This window comes from Hyperolius riggenbachi, chromosome 6 (assembly GCF_040937935.1).
Source record: "Hyperolius riggenbachi isolate aHypRig1 chromosome 6, aHypRig1.pri, whole genome shotgun sequence".
NCBI classification, from domain to species: domain Eukaryota; kingdom Metazoa; phylum Chordata; class Amphibia; order Anura; family Hyperoliidae; genus Hyperolius; species Hyperolius riggenbachi.
The window spans coordinates 274,004,191-274,026,070 of NC_090651.1; the positions used below are offsets into that span (position 1 = coordinate 274,004,191).

Below are 21,880 nucleotides of genomic sequence, written 5' to 3' on the forward strand. Positions count from 1 at the left end.
AAATGAGATATACGTGTATGTACAGTCCCAATTCTAATAAGGCTCTGTTTCCACTATATATATATATATATATATATATATATATATATATATATATATATATATATATATATATTCCATTCTACTATATATACAGCAGTTATCATATGACCCATTCACACTTGTAAGTCCGCAATGGATCCATATGCCAAATTGGAACCTGCATGATAATTCCCAGACAGCAGACAACGTAACTAGGCATAGTAACTTTTAAGCTTTAGTGTTTTTTTGATTTACACCAGAGGGGCGCTTTAACTCCTTTCAATTTACAACATATAAAGCGGGGAAATTCTTCAGGATCCCACAAACTAATTAAATAACCAAACTACCGGTAAGGGAAGATTAATTCTGAAGTATAAAGATGTGACAAATTTAAAAACTGTCATTTTCTCTGCGCATAACAGACTATTAAGAGGGAAACCAATCACTGCCTTTCAATGATCATTATATTTATGAAATCCTCTCCAAATTCTTCATTCCAGAGCTAGCACCCGATGTTACAGCCCCATACGCTTGTCACTGAAGAAAAAAAAATTACATAAACCCTGTTTTTTTTTTAAATGTGTCACATGTATTTAGCATTTTCAGTAATGTACTGTACCAATTTACTCTGTAACCTTTACAGTACCCAGCCAACCTCCAGAGAACGTCCGAGCGCTTTCCATTACCTCTGATGTGGCCGTCATCTCCTGGTCTGAACCACCTCGCAGCTCTCTCAATGGCGTCCTTAAGGGTTACAGGGTCATCTATTGGTCTCTGTACCCAGATGGAGGTGAGTGTGTGGTGTCAATCAGTAGGGTTTGGAAAAATGCTGATGAATGGGTGTCAGGTTCAAATTAATCATTTTTATCTTATGCATCAGAGCTATTTTCTCCTCCCATTCATTCGCCAATAACTTTATCACTAATTATCACAATTAATTGATCTATATCTTGTTTTTTCCACCACCAATTAGGCTTTCTTTGGGTGGTACATTTTGCTAAGAATTATTTTTTTCTAAATGCATTTTAACAGGAAAATTAAGAAAAACATGGAAAAAATAATTTCTCAGTTTTCGGCCATTATAGATTTAACCTCCTTGCCGTTCTGATTCTTTCCAGATTTTAGGCCCCCCCCCCTAAAAAACAAACAAACATGTAATGTGCAGTTTACGTGCAAGTTTAAGCCTGTAGAGTGCCTCCTCTGCTTGGATCACTTGGGTACTACATTTGGTAAAGGAGCGACTTTCAAGAGGATTGTTCACCAGTGACCAGGTTGATCTGCTTGGCAAAGGAGTTACAACGTTACATGTATTAAATGGAGTGTGGCTGCTTAGAGACACGTGGTAGGTTGACAGGCAGAGAAAGGGTTAAATGTAGTGTTGTTCCTATCAGGATTCCTTATTCGAAAACCTGGATAATGCCGTACACTGCAGTTCAGCACCATTATAAGTGGAGAGCGTCATGTGACTTAGATGCTTCTTCCTTCTGGCTTTAAAGGAGGAAACATCCAAGTCACCATAAGCATGACGTGGAACACAACTCTGTGACGCTTTCATCTTCTAATGTTGCGAAGCTTCTATGCACGGCATTATCCTGGTTTTCAAATAAGGAAATCCGGATTCGAAGAACAACACTAGTTAAATGTAGGGTTTTAGTTAAAACATGTTGAAATGTAGGTTGTCTATATAGGGAAGGAAGGGTTTAACTTATCGGAGAAGAAACTGAGCATTATGTGGCTATCCAGGCAGAGTGGCGACTGGTTTTGCAGGCAGAGAAGGGAAGAAGTGCTGAGTGTACGTATCAGTAGTCAAAGGGATCAGATGAATATAGTTGTTGAAGAAGAGTAGGTGTTAATAAGAGGGTGCAAGAGAATAGCCTTAATATTCAACAAAGGCAGTTGAACTCCGTGACAACTAAAATTGATGATTTAGAAAATAGGAGCCGGAGAAATAACATAAAAATTCGAGGCCTCCCGGCGGATTTAGGGAATAGGGAACTGCTGCCTACAGCAGTTCAGATTTTCAAAGACCTGCTGGGTGAAAATGCTTCAGACACAATTGAGCTAGATCGTGTACATAAAATTGGCAAGGCAAGACCCTCTGACAAGGGTAATGTGATAGATGTGTTATGTAGTGTACACTCGTTTGGCCAGAAAGAAGGCATTCTGAGGAAGGCAAAAGAAATTGGTAACATTGACTTTAATGGCCATGAGATTGAGCTCTATAATGATTTATCTAGAAGAACTATTTTGAGACGAAGGATGCTGAAGCCTATACTTGCGAGTATTAAAGAAAAGGGAGGTATTTATCGTTGGGGTTTCCCCCTATCATTGACAGTTACTATAGCCAACACTACATTTACGCTAAAGGATGGGGACCCCATTGAGCCACTCCTGGCTAAATTCAACTTACCAGAGGTGAAAATAGATGGATGGGAGGAGGGGGAGAGGGGAGGGGGAGGACCCAACTCCTAAGGCAGGAGTTACCTAATCAACTGAGGTTTCAGTTGTTTGAGGGAGTCCAGGGGACTTATTCCTCCAACGGATCGCTTTTACAGCGATTGGGTGGAATTGAAAACAAAGGATCACAGAGGATGTGCAGGTATGAATGGATTATGGAACATAGAAAGGATAGTTTGTATGTAAAGCCCTGGACACCGACCATAATTCCCGCCCGGTATGACGTAGGCTTTCACTATAGGGGGTACTTGTTTTTTATTTGTAATTACCATAATAAAGGAAGATGAATTATATTAGAATTGAAACAATCAATGTTAAAGGCGCAAATTCTGGCATGAAAAGAGGCAGGATTTTAAGCGAACTTAGCAATAACAACATTGATATTGCTTTTCTTCAAGAGACCCATTTCAGGGGAAACTTTAATCCAGGTAAACATTACAAAAAATATAACCAATGGATTCTTAACTCCAGAACTGTGGGTAAATCGAGAGGAGTAGCGATTGTGATATCCTCCAAGCTAAATTTTGAGATTGAGTTAATAAAAAGAGATGAGGAGGCAAGATTCCTGATGGTAGTAGGCAAACTGGATAATCAATTAATTACTTTGGTAAATATATATTCCCCCAATAAAGGACAAAGCCCCTTTATTAGAAAACATCTAGATGAGGTTTGGGAGTTGAAAAAAGGTAGATTAATAATAGGCGGGGACTTCAACGTAGTATTAAACCCGGAAAAGGATTCTTCTAAAAAAAAATCCAGCATTGGAAAAAAACAAATAAAGAGGCTAGTAGACAAAATTAGGAATAAGAAATTGGTCGATGTATGGAGAATTTATAATCAAGAAAAGTTGGATTTCACTTTCTATTCTCCAGTGCATAATACCTACTCAAGGTTGGATTTCTTCCTTGTGGAACAGGAAAATCTGCTTGATATAATTGACGTGAAGATTGGCTGTATCACTTACTCTGATCACGCCCCGGTTTTTATGACTATTAATTGGAACGAAAAAATTAGGAAAGAGGTTCATTGGTGTTTAAATGGGTTATTACTAAAAGAACCCGGGGTTAAAAAGACGATAGACGATCAAATTGATCTATATTTTAAAGAGAACGAAAACTCAGTTACGTCCTCTCGTACCTTATGGGAATGTTTCAAATGTGTAATAAGGGGCGCTCTAATGGCTCAGGCAGGCAGAATCAAATTCGAAAGAAAACAGAAACTTGAAAACTTGATGTTAGCTCTGGAAGAAGCTGAAAAAGTTCATAAGTCGTCTCCCACAGAATCAAATTTTACAAAGCTTGTTAGTATCAGACAAGAACTGAATTCCCTGTTAAACTCCCAGTGCCGTAATCAGTACAAGCGGTTGAAAAGAGACTACGTGATTACCATCAATAAACCGGGGAAAGTTATGGCAAGTCTAACCGAAAAAAAAAAGAACCGCAATTATATAGAGAAAATCCGTGATGGTAAAGGGGATATCTGCTTCGATAGTAGCATCATGGGAAATATTTTTGTCGAGTATTACAGAGAGTTATTTAATCAAAATATAAACGTCACCCCAGATCAATTAGCGAATTATTTTCGTCCACTGCAGCTTCCCCAGTTAGGGATTGAGGAAAAAGAGGAACTTGAGGCCCCAATTACCGAAAAAGAAATTAAAGATGTAATTCATACTTTGCAGAGTCAAAAAAGCCCGGGACCGGACGGCTTTGGAGCCGATTTTTATAGGCTCTTTGAGGATAAAATAACTCCGAGTCTATGTAAAATGATGAATGAAGATAATGGTAAAGAACCCTTTTCTTGTATCGGAAACTTGGCGACAATCACAGTAATCCCTAAAGAGGGAAAAAATTTAGAAAATTGCTCAAGTTATAGGCCGATTTCAGTGATTAATACTGATGTGAAGATCTATGCGAAAATACTTACATTAAGAGTAGAAAAAATATTGGATAATATACTAGGTAAAGAGCAGGCCGGTTTTAGGAAAGGTCATCATATGCGTGATAACATCTTCGCAGCAATTAATTTTCAATTTAGAGCTAAATATAATGATGACCGAGCAGTTTTATTAGCAATCGATGCCGAAAAGGCATTCGATCGAATAGCCAGGCCTTTCATCTATACATCACTGAGGTTTTATGGTTTCGGGGAAATTGTCATCGATAGAATTATGGGACTATATCGAAATCAAGAAGCTAGGGTTAAGATTAATGGGTTGATGTCAAAGCCTTTCACAATGAATAATGGGGACAGACAGGGTTGTCCCCTTTCTCCTCTACTATTTAATCTGTGTATGGAGGTTTTAATTTCGTCTATACAGAATGATACAGAGGTACTGGGATGGAAAATAGGGGATTATGAAAATAAGATTCTGGCTTACGCAGACGACTTGTTGCTAACTCTAAGCAACCCCCAACTCTCATTAGACAAGGTCTACAATATTCTAGTGGATTTTTGTAAGGTCTCAAACTTCAAAATAAATAATGAGAAATCAATTTTGTTAAACCTGGGTTGTGACCAGGGTTTGTTAGAAGAGATTAAAAATAAGTACAGTTTTAACTACACAAATCAGAAAATTAAATACCTAGGGATAAACATCTGCAAAAATAGCGACGATCTTTTCAAAGAAAATTATGTGTCTATTCAGAATGAAGGTATACATCTTTTAAATGCAATGGAAGGAGCACCCCTGAATGCCATTGGCAGAATCAATTTTATAAAAATGAAAATTCTTCCTAAAATTAATTTCGTTATGCAGAATCTTCCGATAGCAGTCCCTAAATGTTGGTTTGCAAGATGGCACAGAGTTTTCGGGGACTTTATTTGGCGAAAGAACAAACATAGAATTGCTTTTAGAACAATATGTCGCTCCAAGGATATGGGTGGTATGGGGGTTCCAAATGTTCAATATTACTATAAGAGCATACAACTCGATAGACTTCTGGACATTAGGATAGCTTCTCATCAAAAATTTTGGTCGAGAAGTGAGAGGGAAATCATAGATTTCACCCAGATAGAATCCTGGCACCCTAAAACGGTCAGGAAGGTTGTACAAGGAACATCACACCCTCTTTTAACTCCCACTCTTCAGTCCTTTGTGGAATTACTGGAAGGCGACTACCAAAAAGAAATCTCCCCTCTGATGACTCTGGGAAATAATCCAGATTTCGGACCTGGATTGGATGAATGTTGGTTTAAGGACTCCTTGTTTATGCCGACAACAACGCTATCAGATATTATCGATTCCAAAATATGGGATTTAGATAAAGGCAAAAAGAAAGAAAAATACTTTAAATACTGTCAATTAACAAGTTTTCTTGATAAAGTCGGGGGCCTGATTAGAAAACAACAAAACTTTTTTGAGAAGTGTTTCTCCAATGCTATAAAGAGGGAAAAATCTATTTCCCATCTATATACATTTATAAGCCAGCATTTGGATCCACCTCTCCCTCCCTTCTGTAGCAGGTGGGTTAAAGAGCTGGACTCCACACATGCTCTGGATTGGGACAAAATATTTCATAACATTTGGTTAGTACAAAACCCTGGGTATCAGTTGGTCAACTATAAACTGGTAGCAAGATGGTACATCTCCCCGGCTCGAAAAGCGAAGATTAAATCAAATCAAGATGATTTATGCTGGCGATGTAACACTGATAGGGGTGATTTGAAGCATATGTGGTGGACATGCCCTAAGTTACATAAATTTTGGTTGGATATAGAATCCTTCTGTAGTAGAAAGTCAAACAAAAGTTGTAAATTCACAGAATTGGCAACCATTTTTGGATTAGGAGACAGCAGTAGTTGGGTTTTCCCCGCAGCAACGGTGGCTAAAAAAATAATAGCTTGTAACTGGAAAAACCCAAATGTCCCGGATCTAGGGGAGTGGATTACGGAAATGGGAAGGTTCCTGGAATTAGAGGGGTGGGAGAATGACGAAGGAACCAATAGTAAAATTCTGGATAGGTGGAGATTGATATGGTGGGAGATTATTGAATAGGATAAGTCGAGAGGCGGGCGGGGGGGGGGGGGGGGTGCACAGGGTTGGATGATTGGAGAATGGATGAAGGATATATGGTTGTAGGTATGGAATTTTGTGGGTGAGTGGATGTGCAGGAGTGAAAGTTACTTTTGTATGCCTCAGAAAGGAGTACTATTAAACAGTATTAATTTTGTATTAAAAAATGCCAACCTATGATGAAAGTTCAGCTCAACTCGGGAGCATGGCAATGAAGTGATGTATTCATTAGTTGAGCATGTGAACGATCTGAGGCAAAAAAAAAAAAAAAAAAAAAAAAAAAAAAAAAAAAAAAAAAAAAAAAAAAAAAATAAGAGGGTGTCTGTGCAGACAGAGAAGATGGCAGTGAAGGCAGAGAAAAAGTTAAAGTGGATGTGGTTGTTCAGGCATAAAAATAATTAAGTGCAGTATGTCTGTTGAGACAGTGAAGATGCTGTAGGATATTTGTAATTATAATGGCGTATCTGTGTTGTGTGAAAAAAAGAGAATAGTCAAACTCTCTTCACATGACTGATCCTGATTATTCTGGAAAATGATCCTTTTCGCCACTAGTGGGCACAGGGAGTACACAGTGAGAACAGGGAGTATTTTCTCTGCTCCGAATCATGGAGAGGCAGTTATTCTTGCCCAAGCACCCTCTAAAACACAGGTGTCAAACTCCAGGCCAGTGTTTAGGATGGACTCAGAAAGAGAGGAATGTGTTCTACCTCATGCACCGCACCTTTCCTCATTCAGACCCATCAATTAATTTGAGCTGTGCCAAAAATGTGTGAGGACCTCAGCCCTCCCTGCTCTAAAGGTAAGAAGATTCAGACCTTGTTTTCATGATAGACATTACTGATCCAATTTTACCAAATCTATGCAGTAGAAGGGTAAACTGAGTGAATAGACTGAATTACTTTAGGCAGTCCCTTGTATTACTTAGAAATAGTAAAAGTGGAAAAACGTATTGGATCATTAGTGGGCACCGGTATAGCAGAGGAAGCCAGTAACAGTAGCCCTAGCATGGTGGCCTTTACTGGATGGATGACAGGAAACACGGAGGGCTCCTCTGAACTGGATATATTATTTTGGTTTCAGTTTCTTTACTTTATTTCTGTTCTACGCAGAATGGGGAGAAATGCAGAATATTACAACACCCCGAGAGCGTGTGGAGCTGAAATCACTGGAGAAGTTTACTAATTACAGCGTACAAGTTCTGGCTTACACTCAGGCAGGAGATGGCGTTCGCAGCAGCGTTCTGTACCTACAGACCAAGGAAGACAGTAAGTCAATACCTCTGTCTCTGTCATTGTCAAACAAGGGTTTGTTTTTGTACTGCACTCTTCAACTTTCTGCTGCAGAAGATGAGTAAGAGCGTTAATGAATTATCACAGGCCTGTTTCACCTCCTACGTTTAATGTATGATAAAAGCAGAAACAGAGGGGTGATTGTGTCTTACATGTGGGCACAGAGGATGTGAGAGAGCAGCAAAGCAGCTGAGGTTCACACATCTCCACTTGTAATAACTGCTACTCTTTGTCTGCTTCAGTTCCAGGCCCCCCTGCTGGGATTAAAGCTGTGCCCTCCTCATCAAGCAGTGTTGTTGTGTCTTGGCTACCTCCCACCAAACCAAATGGAATCATCCGAAAATATACAATATTCTGTTCTGTCCCTGGATCTGGCCAGCCTGTAAGTTTTTTTTGTTTGTTTGTTTGTTGGGGGGGGGGGGGGTTATTGAAAGTATTTTCACCTTCATAATGAAAATATGATGTATTTTGCTTTCTGACATCTCTGACATTGGGAAGCAATGTAACATGTCTTCAGGCAATGCTAACTGCAAATTCTGCTGTGAGTGAACCATGCTGACAGCTGGAGCTCTGGGGCGAGTCATGTGATCAGTCTGGAGCAAAGGAAAGGAGAAAGTGTGAAACATCGTAAAGTAGCAGCTGCATGAATAGTCATTTCAGAAATGACATGAGGGACAATATTGTTTATCTTCAAATATCTGTGTACTATTAAATTAAGAAGCACAGTCTTGGGTTGGTATTAACATCTGGTGTAAAATTTTATGTCAATAGCCCCATTAGAAATGCATTTACTGAAAAGAATATTGACCTGCTTAATACTTCTTTTCCTCACTGTATAATACATAGTTTAGACTTTCGTTCATCTTGGTGTAGAAAGTGTCAAATTTACTTTAAAGGGGTTCTGTGGGGGTTGTGCAAGAGAAAACCGGACACTTACCTTGGGCTTCTATCAGCCCCGTGCAGCGGTAATGTCCCACGCCGTCTTCCTCCCATCTGCCGTTCTCCGCCGCCAGCCCCGGTCTAAGCGGCATGGGATCCAACTGCGGCTGCGCTAGAGTGGCCGCGCACCCGCTCGCTTCCGCCTGCGTCATCGGTAGCTTACTGCGCAAGCGCAGTACAAGGCTCCGTTGTACTGCGCCTGCGCAGTAAGCCTCAGATGACGCGAGCGGAGGCACGGCAACGCGCATTATTCGTCTGTATGTCAGACGAATAATAGCCCGGTGCTGGCTGCGGGGAACGGCGGATGGGAGCAGGACGTCGTGGGACATTACCGCTGCACGGGGCTGATAGAAGCCCAAGGTAAGTGTCAGTTTTTCTCTTCCACAATCCCCCACAGAACCCCTTTAAACGTCGCCTGAACTAGTAAAAAAAAAAAAAAAAGCATAGATTTTTACCTACCTGAGCTTCTTTCAGACCTCCATAGTGTGTCAGGTCTTTCTGGGTCCACTCTCTTGCCCTACTGCTGGCTCCAAATGATCTGCGACTGGAACTCCTGTTGCGCCAACTAAACATCCACAGTCCAGTAGGCGCGCCTCCATGATCATGCTCCTGTTACTGGGAGCGCTCTGCAACGGTTCTCAAAAGAATACAGTGCAGAATGCTCCCATGGAAGAGAGCTCTATCATGGAGGCAAGTGGGCTGGACCACGCATGTGCAGTTGGAGCGACAGGAATTCCAGTTCCAGATATTTCAGAGCTAGCAGTAGAGCAACGGAGTGGAACCAGAGGACGCCAAGTGACCTGACACACTACGTTACGTGGGTGCTGGAAGAAGCCCCAGGAAAGTAAAAAGTAAGAATCTCCTCATATTTTTTTAACTAGTTTAGGTGTGCTTTAGGTGGCCTGTTATAATAGAGCTTTAGGTTATGTCAACTAATGATGCCATGCACAAGTTAATTATGATCTGGTGATTGATTACTATCCAGTTAGAATTTGATGAAATAGAGATGGATTTCTTCACTACACAGAAAACTCCATTTTGGATAGATTTATATTGAAATCTATTGAGCATTGATTGAACAGCAAGCTTTGTATTGCTCGATGCAGCATTATGGACCATCCATTCCCCACCACCGATCATTCACCCTTAAAGGACACCCGAGGTAAAAATAAACTTATACCTAGCATACACGGTTAGATAGTTCTTATCAATCGGGCCGCTGATGGCTCGATGTCCGATCACGGCGACGGATGGATACCGCGCTCGATCCCCGCGGGCGGACAATAGAAAAAAAACGAAACGCTGATAAGAAGCGCCCGCGGGGACAAACGGGTATCGATCCGCACGGACGAGCGGTGACGCGCCGACATCGAGCCTCTGGCTCGATACCGGCACATAATCTAACTGTGTATGCCTAGCATTATCAAATAAATGATTATATATATCTTCCTTCTCCTAAAAATGACTTTTTAAGATCTTCCACAGTTTTTTTATGTTTAAATGTACTTTTTAAGTTTTAACTGTTTTATTGTTTTTTGCTCAATGACACATTCATTGAAGTATGCCAGAGCTAAAATTGATGAACTACTGACCCTTTTTATCTCTTTCCTGCTCTCAGAAGCTATTTTCTGCTAGGAAAGTGTTTTATAGTTGGAATTTGTTACAGTGAGGGTCACACTGTAGTCTGACCCAGTCCTGACTCAGACAGGAACTGCCACTTACATACCGGTTGTTTAACTCTTTCAAGCAGAGAAAAAAAAAAGGAACACAGCCTAGTTATTTGTGTGCTAGGCACTGTACATACACATCTCATATCATATATCTCATCATGTCACACGTCACCTCGGGTATTCTTTAAATTGAGATTTTCCAATTTATCTAATCTGACTTTTGAGCAATAAAATGCACAAAATTAATTGAAAGTAATGGTAAATAAATTGGATATGTTGGAACAACACATGTCTGGCAGATCCAAACACGGTGAAAATGGCTAATTGTATGGCCAGCATTAAAGCATTTTTCAGTATCTCTACCATCAGTCCCTGAACACAGCTAGGAACAGAATACAAAAGATTAAAACGAGGCATTTACTCAACAGTTTCCAGACAACTATAATTTTAGACTTTCTGCTTTTCTGTGGCTTTGCTTTTTACATCTCCTGATAACAGGAAAGGAGCACTTAGCTCCAAGTAAAAAAAAAATTTGTTTTTTTTCTGCCATAAATAAATCCCACCCGCTGCTCCCAAACGTGAGTCAATCTTTAGACTTAGCTGTGCAAATTGCTACCCAGCCTAAAAAGTACACCTGTCAAGTCTAGTGACTCTTTAAAAGGATACTATGTATAAACAAGGCATATTTTATTTTCCACAGTGAACCTGTTTTATAACCAATTCAACACAACATATTACATAGATGTACTAGCAATGGGGGCCCATTCAGTGATCCTAGATGATGATTGTTCAGTATGAACAATCATTGTGGGTAGTCACACATTATTAAACATAGTTCAATGTGCATGCAACAAAAACGATCATTTGTTGTGAAAAAATCGTTGCAAAATGGTGAATCAGTTGCAATTAATTTCAGTGAAGTAATGTTGGCACCCACATCACAATTATGGGACATAGTGAGAGCCAATGATTAATGTGGTAAGTTGTTTGATGTCCAACCAAGTTGCCTGGCACTGACCACAGTGGAAAGGGATGCAGTGCTTAAACTGTAAAGAGAGGGATATGGAGGCGGCCATATTTATTTCCTTTTAAACAATACCAGTTGCCTGGCTGTCTTGCTGATCCTCTCCCTTTAATACATTAAGCCATAGACCCTGAACAGAGTACATTTGAATTTGGCGCTGGTAGACTTGGGCGCAGGATCCAGCTGTTATATGGCTGGTCCTGCTTCTGCACAAGTCCGGGCCGAATTAATTACTATTCCCCCTCCAGGCCGCCATGGATAGTGGGGGAATGAAATAATTTGCGAATTATGATTTTTAAGCAACCTCGACTCCGTCTTCTGACGGCGCCGACGTTACTCACTGAGCGCCGATATAGACTGGATCCCTTTATAGTCTATAGCAGCGCTGGCTGCGCCCAAATCTAGCAGCGCTGAAATGCACTGCTCCGCCTGAACAAGCATGCAGCAGATCTTGTTTCTGACATTATCAGCTCTGACAAGATTAGGAGCATGCTTGTTTCTGGTGTGATTCAGACACTACTGACGCCAAATAGATCAGCACGGCTGCCAGGCAAGAGGTATTGTTTAAAAGGAAATAAATATGGCAACTTCCATATTCTTCTCACTACGGTTATTCTTTAAAAATGTAGGTTAAGTTTAGGCTTAGCGTCTCATCCTACACAAACAATGAGCGCCTTCACAATGGACACATGCCTAGATAGATGAGACTTAAGTGTAAGCTTACCTGGCGGCTGCCCATTTGCCCTGAAGCCCTAAAGTTAATAGCAACAAACAAGGCGACTATTACAAGTATGCGGCTTCTCAAAATCGTGGAAAAGCATTCTGGTCACAAGTGATGTTTTTTTAAAATATTTTTTTATGCTTTCCGCCCACTTAAATAAAGCAATCTAACCCCAAAACATAAACCCAAGCATCAAATGCTACGTCATACTTATAAGCAAATCAAAATATATAAACATATATGGATTATTGGACAAGAATAAGAGGTAAATACAAAAGTAAGAATTCAGGCAATGGTTTTTCACCAGATCACAATGCTCAGATTGTGATTGATTAAACAAGCAATTGATGATGATCAACCAAAGTAAACATGTGGATGAAGTACTTCTGAATTGGGGTTACTGAATTAGTAATTTGTTTATATTAAAACATTTAAATTCTTCACTATCTTGTCAAACAAATTAGTTATTTTCATTGTTGTCAAAACCATTGACTGGGGTGCGCGGAAAACATAAACTCAGCTTTGATTAGCTGATGAATAGTTGGAAATTCCATCTCTCTTTGTAGCCAATATATTTAAGTAGACATAACGCATTCCCTCTGCTTTTTCTGCATTAAATATTATTTCCTCCTGAATTCCCTTTTCCCGTCATTGCGTCCCTCCCTGCTGTACTTGTGCTGCCTGTGTCATGCTCTATTTTCTACACCACCCTCTGGTCTTCCACTCCTCTCTCTCTCAGGGACCGAGTTTCATCTGAATAAAATGAAAATCTTTGAAGTTTTTGCTCTTTTGAAGTTTTTTTTTCTCTCAGTCTCTAGATGAGGAAGGGTGGCGCTGCTGGCTAAAAAGACACAGCTAATTAGCGTTAATTAGGAATGGAGGTAGCTTGCTTATATGTGACTCCTATAATCACACAGCGTAAATGCAAAATATTAACCCTTTCTTGTTTTTGTTACGTTGTTTCCCCAATCTCTGTTACACTTAATGTGATTTAGAGCTTCACATTTTTCAATTTGCTGCAGGCGCCTAGCGAGTATGAAACCAGTCCTGATTTCCTGCACTATCGTATTATGCACCTTCTTCGCGGGCAGCAGTACATGCTTTGGGTGGCCGCAGTGACAGCTGCTGGACGGGGCAACGTAAGCGAGAGAGTGATGATCACACCAGATGGAAAAGGTATGGAACCACTAATTCTGAGACTGCACCACACTGTATACTTATGCGCTTGGCTAAGAACTCCATGCTTGGCTAATCCAGGGTGCCATCTGCACCTGCCCTTTATTGCCAGTGGGAAATTTAAAGAGAACCTGAGGCAACCCTAAAGACAAACATTAGATAATCACCTAGCAAGAGAGAAGCCTCTGTGTCCCAAAGATGCTTCCCACGTCCTCCTGGAGACCACCGCTCCTGCCCGGGATTCCCTTTATGATCCCAACCACGCTCCTCTTTGTGCATGAGTGTGGCTATAGTGTGCCTGTGCAGTAGCTCAGAGCCACTTGTATTCAAGCGAGTTCACTATACTGTTCAGGCAAAGCCGTATTCACGCAATACAGCAATACTTGTGCATGAAGAGGAGCAAAGCCACGTAATATATTAGACAAACCAGTTGTTGGATATTTTCTGAGAGTATGGGCATAGCAATAGTGGCATCCGGGAGGACCTGGGAAACCTCTGGAGGAGCTTCCCTCTTCTTAGGTAAGTATCTCATTTTTGCCTTTTAGGTTTGCCTCACTATGTACAGTACCTTATAATAAGTTATTATTATTGATTTATAAAGTGCCAACCTATTCCGTGGGGCTGTACAAAGTAAGAAACCAACATGGGGTACATAATATTACAGACAATGGTGTACATCAAACTACAAAATTGGTAACAAAATACAGTATCATTACAAAATACAGAATTGGTAATTACAGTGACAAAAGTAACATGATTAATAAAAAAAAAAGTTTCAGAAATTCCAAGACACAAAAGGGTGAGAGAGCACTGCCCTTGCAAGCTTACAATCTTAACCAGGGGTCTCCAAACTTTTTCGGTCAAGGGCCGGGTCAACATACTTCAGACTGCTGGGGGGCCGGAACATACATAATATGATGTTGATAAACATTACATTGAATCTAGGTATTGATTCCCCCAATCATGCCCGGAGGAGAGCTCCCAGCAGCAGCCATTCAGTCATGCGGCGCCCGAAGAACGTCTTTGTGCACCATACAGGGAAGCATACCCATGTGACAATCTGCCTTCCAGTTGGACAGCAGTCAGGTGATGCAGAATGGGATTGGAAGCCAGCGAATGACTGCTCGCTGGCTTCTACAGGATGTGGATGGGTGGTGCCAGCACTGCTATTCTATATGCGGACCACTAATATTTAAAGGTGCAGTGAACCACATCTGTGAATTATACATTTTGCGTTTGGGGGCCAATGAAAAAGCCTCGGGAGGCCACATTCAGCCTGCAGACCATAGTTTGAGGACCACTGAACGAATCGGGGGAAACAAGAGGTGGTTGTGAATGACTGTGGTTTCTAGTGGAAAGCTATGAAATAAGAGTGGTGTCCCATCTCTGGTCATGTTTTTCTTCCTTAAAGGATAAAGGTAACATTCAGCCACACAATATGGATGAAGTGCTCTGCCTCTATTTAGTCATTCCTGGAGCTGTAACAGCTGTAAATATGCCGTTCAGATAACAATCCCAGCCTGTTACCAAATTTAAAGATAGCTTGTTAACATGCTAGCTGCAGCAAAAGTGCGGGCCTGAGAAAGCTGTAACATCAGCAGAGCAGAAGTCAATGGATTGATTTTGTTTTTTATGTTGGCTTTTGAATGACCAATCATAGGGCAGGACGTTTGAGTGTAACTTGTTCCTGTTTGTGTTCTCCTCAACTATACCAGTGTAACTGCAATTCTGCTTTGTGCAAGACATAAAATATACGCTGCAGTAACACAGCTTTTGCAGTAGACAGCAATTTAAAGCCTATATCCACTGCAGTTAAAGTATGCAGCCCTGAGAGTGGGAGTGGCTTGATATTGTTGCTGGGCAGATGATTCTGCCTGCTGAAGTAGTTGCCTCCTCTGTGTCTCAGTGAGTCTATACTAGACACAAAATGCTAGCAGATCAACATGGGGATGTGTAAGGAAAGGCAAATGGCACCTACACAAGCAGCAAAAAGTAATGCAGGTGTGCTGAATTTATTATTCATTTCATGGATAGCTTAACTTCAAATCCATTAACCGCCTGCATGGTGTTATTTGCTCTTTAGGTGCGGTTATTCTTTAACCCTAAATACATTTTGAACTGACTTGTGAATGTACCAACACCTTCTTCACACATGGCATGATTTGGTACTGATTTTCAGTGATCTGACGAAGGAAACGAACCTCCCAAAAACCTAATCCTGTGACAAGTTGAGTCAGTGCCAAAAAAAGAAGAACCATGCGCAGTATTCAACTCTCTTTTGGCCCATCAGCTGCACTGGCATTGCTGCAATCACATTGCTCCAAATGTCTGTTATGTAAAAATGATTGTATTGTAAAGGTTATGGCTTTGGCCTTGCTGCACTAGGTTCCCTGGTTTGACTCTTGGCTAGGAGATGTGATGAAATCTGTATCTTTTCCCTCCAGTTTCCTCCCACATGTCAACAATATACTGATAGGTTAACTGCCTTCTAATTGGCCCTAGGCGAACCTGATGGCACTTTTTTAACTACCTTTCATAGTACCCCGGGGACCAGTGGGGGGAATTTGACTGTTGGCTTTACAGCAGCTGCACTGTTGTGAAGTGTGGAGTCATTTGTTTTCTATTGAGCTGTGGCTGGACATATACCTGAAATGTTGGATGTACATTGCAAATGGCATCCAATTGTGGAACCAGAAGTGCAGCACACCTGTGCTGAGATTATGAATGTTCCCCATACATAATGCAGTCATTTTCTACACATCGGACGTAAGGCCGGAGCCGGCTTGTATGCTTACAGCATGAATGGTGTGGAATTAATAACTCGTGTATCAGGAGCACTCCTACTCCTACTACTGATACACTTTTAATATGGTGTTGGCTTTTTTATGTTTTTGTCAGAATAGAATTGGATGATGAATACATTGATGTAATTTTACAATTATACCCCAGGCTAGGATATCATTTTGTATTGTGATCAGAAAAACATGATCTGCTTAATTAATTAATTCAAGGCTAAGGCCTCTTTTTTTATAAAACAAATAAAAAAAATCTCCTGTTTTCAAAAAGGCCTAGATTTTGGAACTAACAATGCAGCCTCATAATCTTGTTGTCACGGGCACAAAGGAAATGATTTGCCATTCTTTGGGATGAGTGGATTGAATACTTCTAGTGGAAATAACCAATCAGGTGCGAAAAACGTTTTTAGCATCCCCTGATTGGATGTTTGAGGTGAACAGAGTGAATCTGCCTTGCTGTTCATCCAATGTTTCTGTTCATCCAATATTTCCTTTAGTAAACCCTTTAGTAATTGTTTCCTACGACTCCCCCTGAATGCTTGCCTTACATGTTTCCCAGCCCATTGCTGACAAGTGAGACAGGTAAACATGCAATCTGATATTATACTAAAAGCGAATTCACCAGATTCACTGAGTGGAACTGGTTACTTGAACAGGAAGAGAGAAGACTACTGTATCTCCAGTTGGAAAACAAACAGTAATTAAAAAGAAAAACATTGATGGAGCAGAGATGTTATAACCTATGCCATGATTTAATTGTAGTTTGATTTCCTGATTTCCATTTTCCTCTTTCCCAAGAGGCTGCAGATGGCCAAAAATCTCACAGCAATTCTGTTCCTGATGCAGAAATTGGTGGACTTCAGCTTGTAAACATCTGGATGCCATGAAAATGTATCACTGAAAATAAATGCAGTTAAATAAGTGACTTGTAAACTTTATTAGGGGCGAAATTGTTGTTTATTTCCTCTAAGATGACCACATTTGTCTATTACAGCTCCTGCCAAAATCATATCCTTTGGAGGTACAGTAAGTACACCTTGGATGAAAGATGTCCGCCTACCATGCAGCTCAGTGGGAGAGCCAGCGCCTGCTGTCAAATGGACAAAAGACAGGTAATTTGTTATCCCCCCCAATAGCCCCATCTCTAGAACCTTATGCCTGATGACATCAGCCCTTGTACCATGTAGCAAGCAAAGTCCAAATGTAACTCGAGCCTTAGCAGATCATTTATCCAATGCAGTTACACAGCATACTTGAGAAAGGGCAGGAAGCCTGAAACCTTGTGCTGGTTCTATATGCCATGTAACCGCAATTTGTGATAAATAAAACATCAGCATTGGATAAATTATCCTCTAAGGGTCGAGTTCCATTTGGACTTTGCTACATGGAATATAGGAGGCTTGATTAATCTCTAACCCATTGGAACTCTCAGTGTCACACCGATCCCTGATTCCTGCAGACCACCTTTGCCTGCTATCAGCCCTTGTACTACCAAAATGCCTATGTCTAAGCTGTTCAGCACACTATCAGCATTATAAGCTTTAACTAACCCCAGGCGAACCCTGAGGGCTTAGAGACTCCCAAACACACTGTGAAACTATGCCTGAAACGAACGTGTATGATCATTTCTGGCAAGCTAAGCTTAATGTGTGTACAAGGCTTAGCTTCTTTGCCTTCTGTCACTCATTGTTTGGCCTTTCGGTAGACATGGAAGTCATAAAAGCTCTCCAGTTTACAGATATGAGCTGTAGACATTTATATACATACCCACTGTTTTTGTCTCGTTCTTCCACTGAAGTATCACAGATTGTCATGATAGACAGCAGTGATACTGCTGTCCTTACAGTGAAAAGTTAAAGCAGCTCTTCTATGTCTGCCTTGGTTTTGTGCTTAGAGTGCTGAGTGACTTAAAGACACAAAGCCATTCACTTCCTCCACACTCACAATACTTGTTTTGTGGCATCCATATCTGGTTGATTCAATCACAGTGATCAAATCTGCCTGAGACTAATACCACAATGTGGATCCAGATCTTGCTCGGGTGCACGGCAGCAGCAACGTCCATTTTCCAGACAACCAATGGAATCCTGACTGGTCCCCCCCCCCCCCCCCCCATGTGCAATGTGTTCAGTTTTTAAAGAGAATCTGAAGCACATTTTTTTTACCTCTTATTGTTGTGCAGGCATCTTCAGCATTGAAATCAAAGTTGTTATGCTGCATCCCCACAGCAGAACAAATAATATTTGCCCCAGAAATTCCCTAAATAGATTCCACGACTTTTTAGGTCATGGATTTTACTGCCCAGAGGAGGCAGAGCTGTGCGCTGTAGCTCTGTCTCTTCTCCAGTCCATCTCTGCCGATCTCCGCTTCTCCCCACCCCTCTCAGTGAAAGAAGACTGGGAGAGGCGGGGGAGGCGGAGATCGGCAGAGATTGACTGGAGAAGAGGCAGAGCTACTGCGTACAGCTCTGCCTCTTCCAGGAAGGAAAATTATGCAATCGTAAAATCTATTTAGGGCATTTCTGGGGGACATGATACGCGTTCTGCTGTGGGGATGTGAGAATCAACCTGGATTTTAATGCTGAAGATGCCTTTACGACAATGAGGTAAACAAAAATCAGCTTCAGATTCTCTTTAATGCTGTTGAAAATTTAATACAAATTCTATGCCGCTTGTTACTGGGCCAATCCACATCAGCAGCAGCTGCACTTGGTTGGTCCCGTTCCATATTGTATGCAATTTGCGTAAACTCTTCAATAGAGTTAAAAATTACCGATAGTTTAAAAAAAGTTGAAAACTTAGTTATCACCAAAATGTCATATTAAATGTCATAATGCAACTTAATTCCTTCAATGTGCAGTGAGGACTCTGCGATACCTGTGGCACTGGATGGACACAGGCTCATTCACTCCAATGGCACTCTGACGCTTCGGTCTGTCAAAGCCGAGGATTCTGGTTACTACACCTGCACAGCCACCAACACTTGGGGATTTGACACAATAATTGTAAACCTCTTGGTGCAAGGTGAGAGAATAGGGATGTGTGATAAATTAAGGTGTTAATAAAGTTTTCTTATGAACTATAATAATGTGTTCTTGTTTATTATTTTCATCTTTTTTTTTTTTGAAGTTCCCCCTGATCAGCCTCGCCTCACTGTATCCAAATCTACAGCCTCTTCTATCACATTGGCCTGGATCCCAGGAGACAATGGTGGCAGCTCTATAAGAGGTTAGAAAGCCATTTATCATTACAATTCTGGGAGACCAGATATATTTTGTCCTGTTTTCAGAACTCTCAGTAACCCAAAAAAAATCTGCAGAGATCACCTGACAGGACTAAAGATGTCACCTCCTGTGATAAATTACAGAAAGGACATCTGGGAGTGGAAAGATGTTAAAATGGACAAACACTGACTAATTTATAAAATGAATACAAGTATTACAAAAAAATAAGCAATGTATTCATTGTTATTTTCACTACAGTTCCTTGTTAATGCTTGATAGTCAATGTCTAAAGAGAAGCAGAATGGTCTGTAAGGTGTACAATCGTCTACCAAAACAAATAATCTTTAAGATATCTGCCCAATAAAGAGAAGATTCAAGTCCCTCCATCTGAATAGTTCTAGAGTAACCTTGTGAATAACAGGAGTCTAGTTTAAATAAGTTTGGCTCGCATTCCTGGGAATCTATACATACAAATATTTCATTAAGGCATAGGGGTTTAAAAACCCAGATGTTTACCCACTATCAGATAGAGATTCATAAAACCTTTAAAAGTGCTTGGAGGAAGTGGTGGGCTTGCCTCCCAAAAGCAGACAAGGAGTCTCACTGAGGTGCTAATCCCGTTACTACAGATCTCCTGTTGTCCCCATTTTTGCCTGATGAAGCGGGCTTGACCTGCGAAACGCGTTGCATTTCTGTTTGGGGTACTGTATAATAAATGTGTTAACTTATATAACAGGACTTCTTGTCTGCTTTTGGGAGGCAAGCCCACCACTTCCTCCAAGCACTTTTAAAGGTTTTATGAATTTTTATCCTGCTGGCGCCTCTCTTCCACATTCAAATACACTGTGTCCACTCCTGGTGGAGGGGAGTACTACCCCCTTTCTTGTTTCATTACTACAGAGAGCGACTCCTTAGCCCTGAGTGAGGACAGGCCTAATCTCCTCACCTGCCTTTATAGTGGTTGCCTGAATGGTAACCCATGTTTGTAAGTATAAATTCTCTCACTTAACCATTTGTTCAAATCATCTTAACATACTGTACCATATTGGGCTCTCGGTCTTCTCTTTTATTTTCTCCTACAAACCCACTATCAGATGCAGGGGAGTCTGAGAAAATAAGTATTTCAGATTTCAAAGTATTCATTTTCAGGCCAGAATTACTTCCAAAATGGTGCAAAAAGTGAAAAACCTTCCCCTAATCTCCAGAGGGACCGTCTAAGTAAAGCAAAATATAATCTGCAAAAAGGGAACAGTATAGGATTGAGGACCCCACATGGATGCCCTTACACAACCCATGAGATCTAAAGTATTCTGCTAGTGGTGCTATGGTGAGCTTAAAGAGCAGCAGAGATAAAGGGCATCCTTGACTGGCACTCTTCTCAAGAGTTATAGTATGCATAGTATAAATATAATTTACAAAAGGGCCACTAAAGCCCATTACAGACAGGACTTGGTTTTACCAATACCAGCTGATATTGTCAGTCCTTCCTGGCATCCCAGGGACAGAATAGCCCACAGAGACTAAGAAGAACCTCCCAATCTATAATGCTCCAAGTCAGACATTACCCTTCTAATCTTCATGACTGCTGCCCTTCACAAAGCCTACCTGTGCTTTCTATATCATATTAGGTAAAATATCTGCCAGTCAATTTTGCCTTTTAAACAATGCTCATTGCCTGGCTGTCCTGCTGATCCACTGCCTCTAAGACTTTTAGCCATAGACCCTGAACAAGCAAGCTGATCAGATGTCTCTGACTCAAATCTGACTGGATTAGCTACTTGCTTGTATCAGGTGTGTGATTCAGACACTACTGCAGCCAGAAAGATGAGCAGGACTGCCGGGCAACTGATATTGGAAATAAATATGGCAGCCTCCATAGTCACCTAGAGTTCCTTTTTTCAAGTCCTATTTCCGCTAATCCGTTTTCCGCAGCTCATGTATTTGTAGTTCTGAATTGTTTTCTTCACCTGCAGGATTTGTGCTCCAGTACTCTGTAGATAATGGTGAGGAGTGGAGAGATGTGTTTATTAGCTCCTCTGAGAGAGCCTTCCGTCTGGAGAATCTCAGGTGTGGGACGTGGTACAAAGTCAAGCTGGCAGCAAAGAACAGTGTTGGTGCTGGAAGAATCAGTGAGATCATTGAGGCCAAGACACACGGCAGAGGTAACACAATCTTACTATGACAATGCACTCAGTTATGCTCTGTTTGTTTATACAGCATTACATGTTTTCAGCCTTTATTCCTCCTTTCCCCTTATACATACATTTTTTGCAGCCTTACAATATTACAAATGAACGTTTCATTTTATTTTTGTGTGGAGGCGCTCCCCCTGCTGGTTTATCTGGCAAGATTCTGTGACATGAATAACAGAGTAACCAAGCAGCTCAGGGTGACCCAAACTACTAGGAGTGTATAGGGGGATAAAAGGGACCAAAAAGCCCTCCTACTAAAAAAAGCAAAGCTTGGTGTATTTGCCTTCTTAAAACAGAAGGAAATCTGCAATAATTCAGCTATAAGTGAACATTTGTGGTTACCCACAATGCACTACTA

The 21,880-nt window shown here is 40.9% G+C and overlaps 1 protein-coding gene across 5 annotated transcripts in view; it reads left to right on the plus strand.

Annotated features, from left to right (window-relative positions):
- The window catches only part of DSCAML1 (DS cell adhesion molecule like 1), a 406,342-nt gene that overhangs the window by 366,207 nt on the left and 18,255 nt on the right, over positions 1–21,880 (plus strand). For all 5 annotated transcript variants that reach the window (XM_068240886.1, XM_068240887.1, XM_068240890.1 and 2 more), the window contains 8 exons: positions 665–811; positions 7,603–7,758; positions 8,025–8,164; positions 13,159–13,312; positions 17,102–17,219; positions 18,967–19,130; positions 19,236–19,334; positions 21,304–21,492. In XM_068240886.1, coding sequence (XP_068096987.1) covers positions 665–811; positions 7,603–7,758; positions 8,025–8,164; positions 13,159–13,312; positions 17,102–17,219; positions 18,967–19,130; positions 19,236–19,334; positions 21,304–21,492 — 1,167 coding nt within the window. The remainder of the gene's footprint in view (positions 1–664; positions 812–7,602; positions 7,759–8,024; positions 8,165–13,158; positions 13,313–17,101; positions 17,220–18,966; positions 19,131–19,235; positions 19,335–21,303; positions 21,493–21,880) is intronic.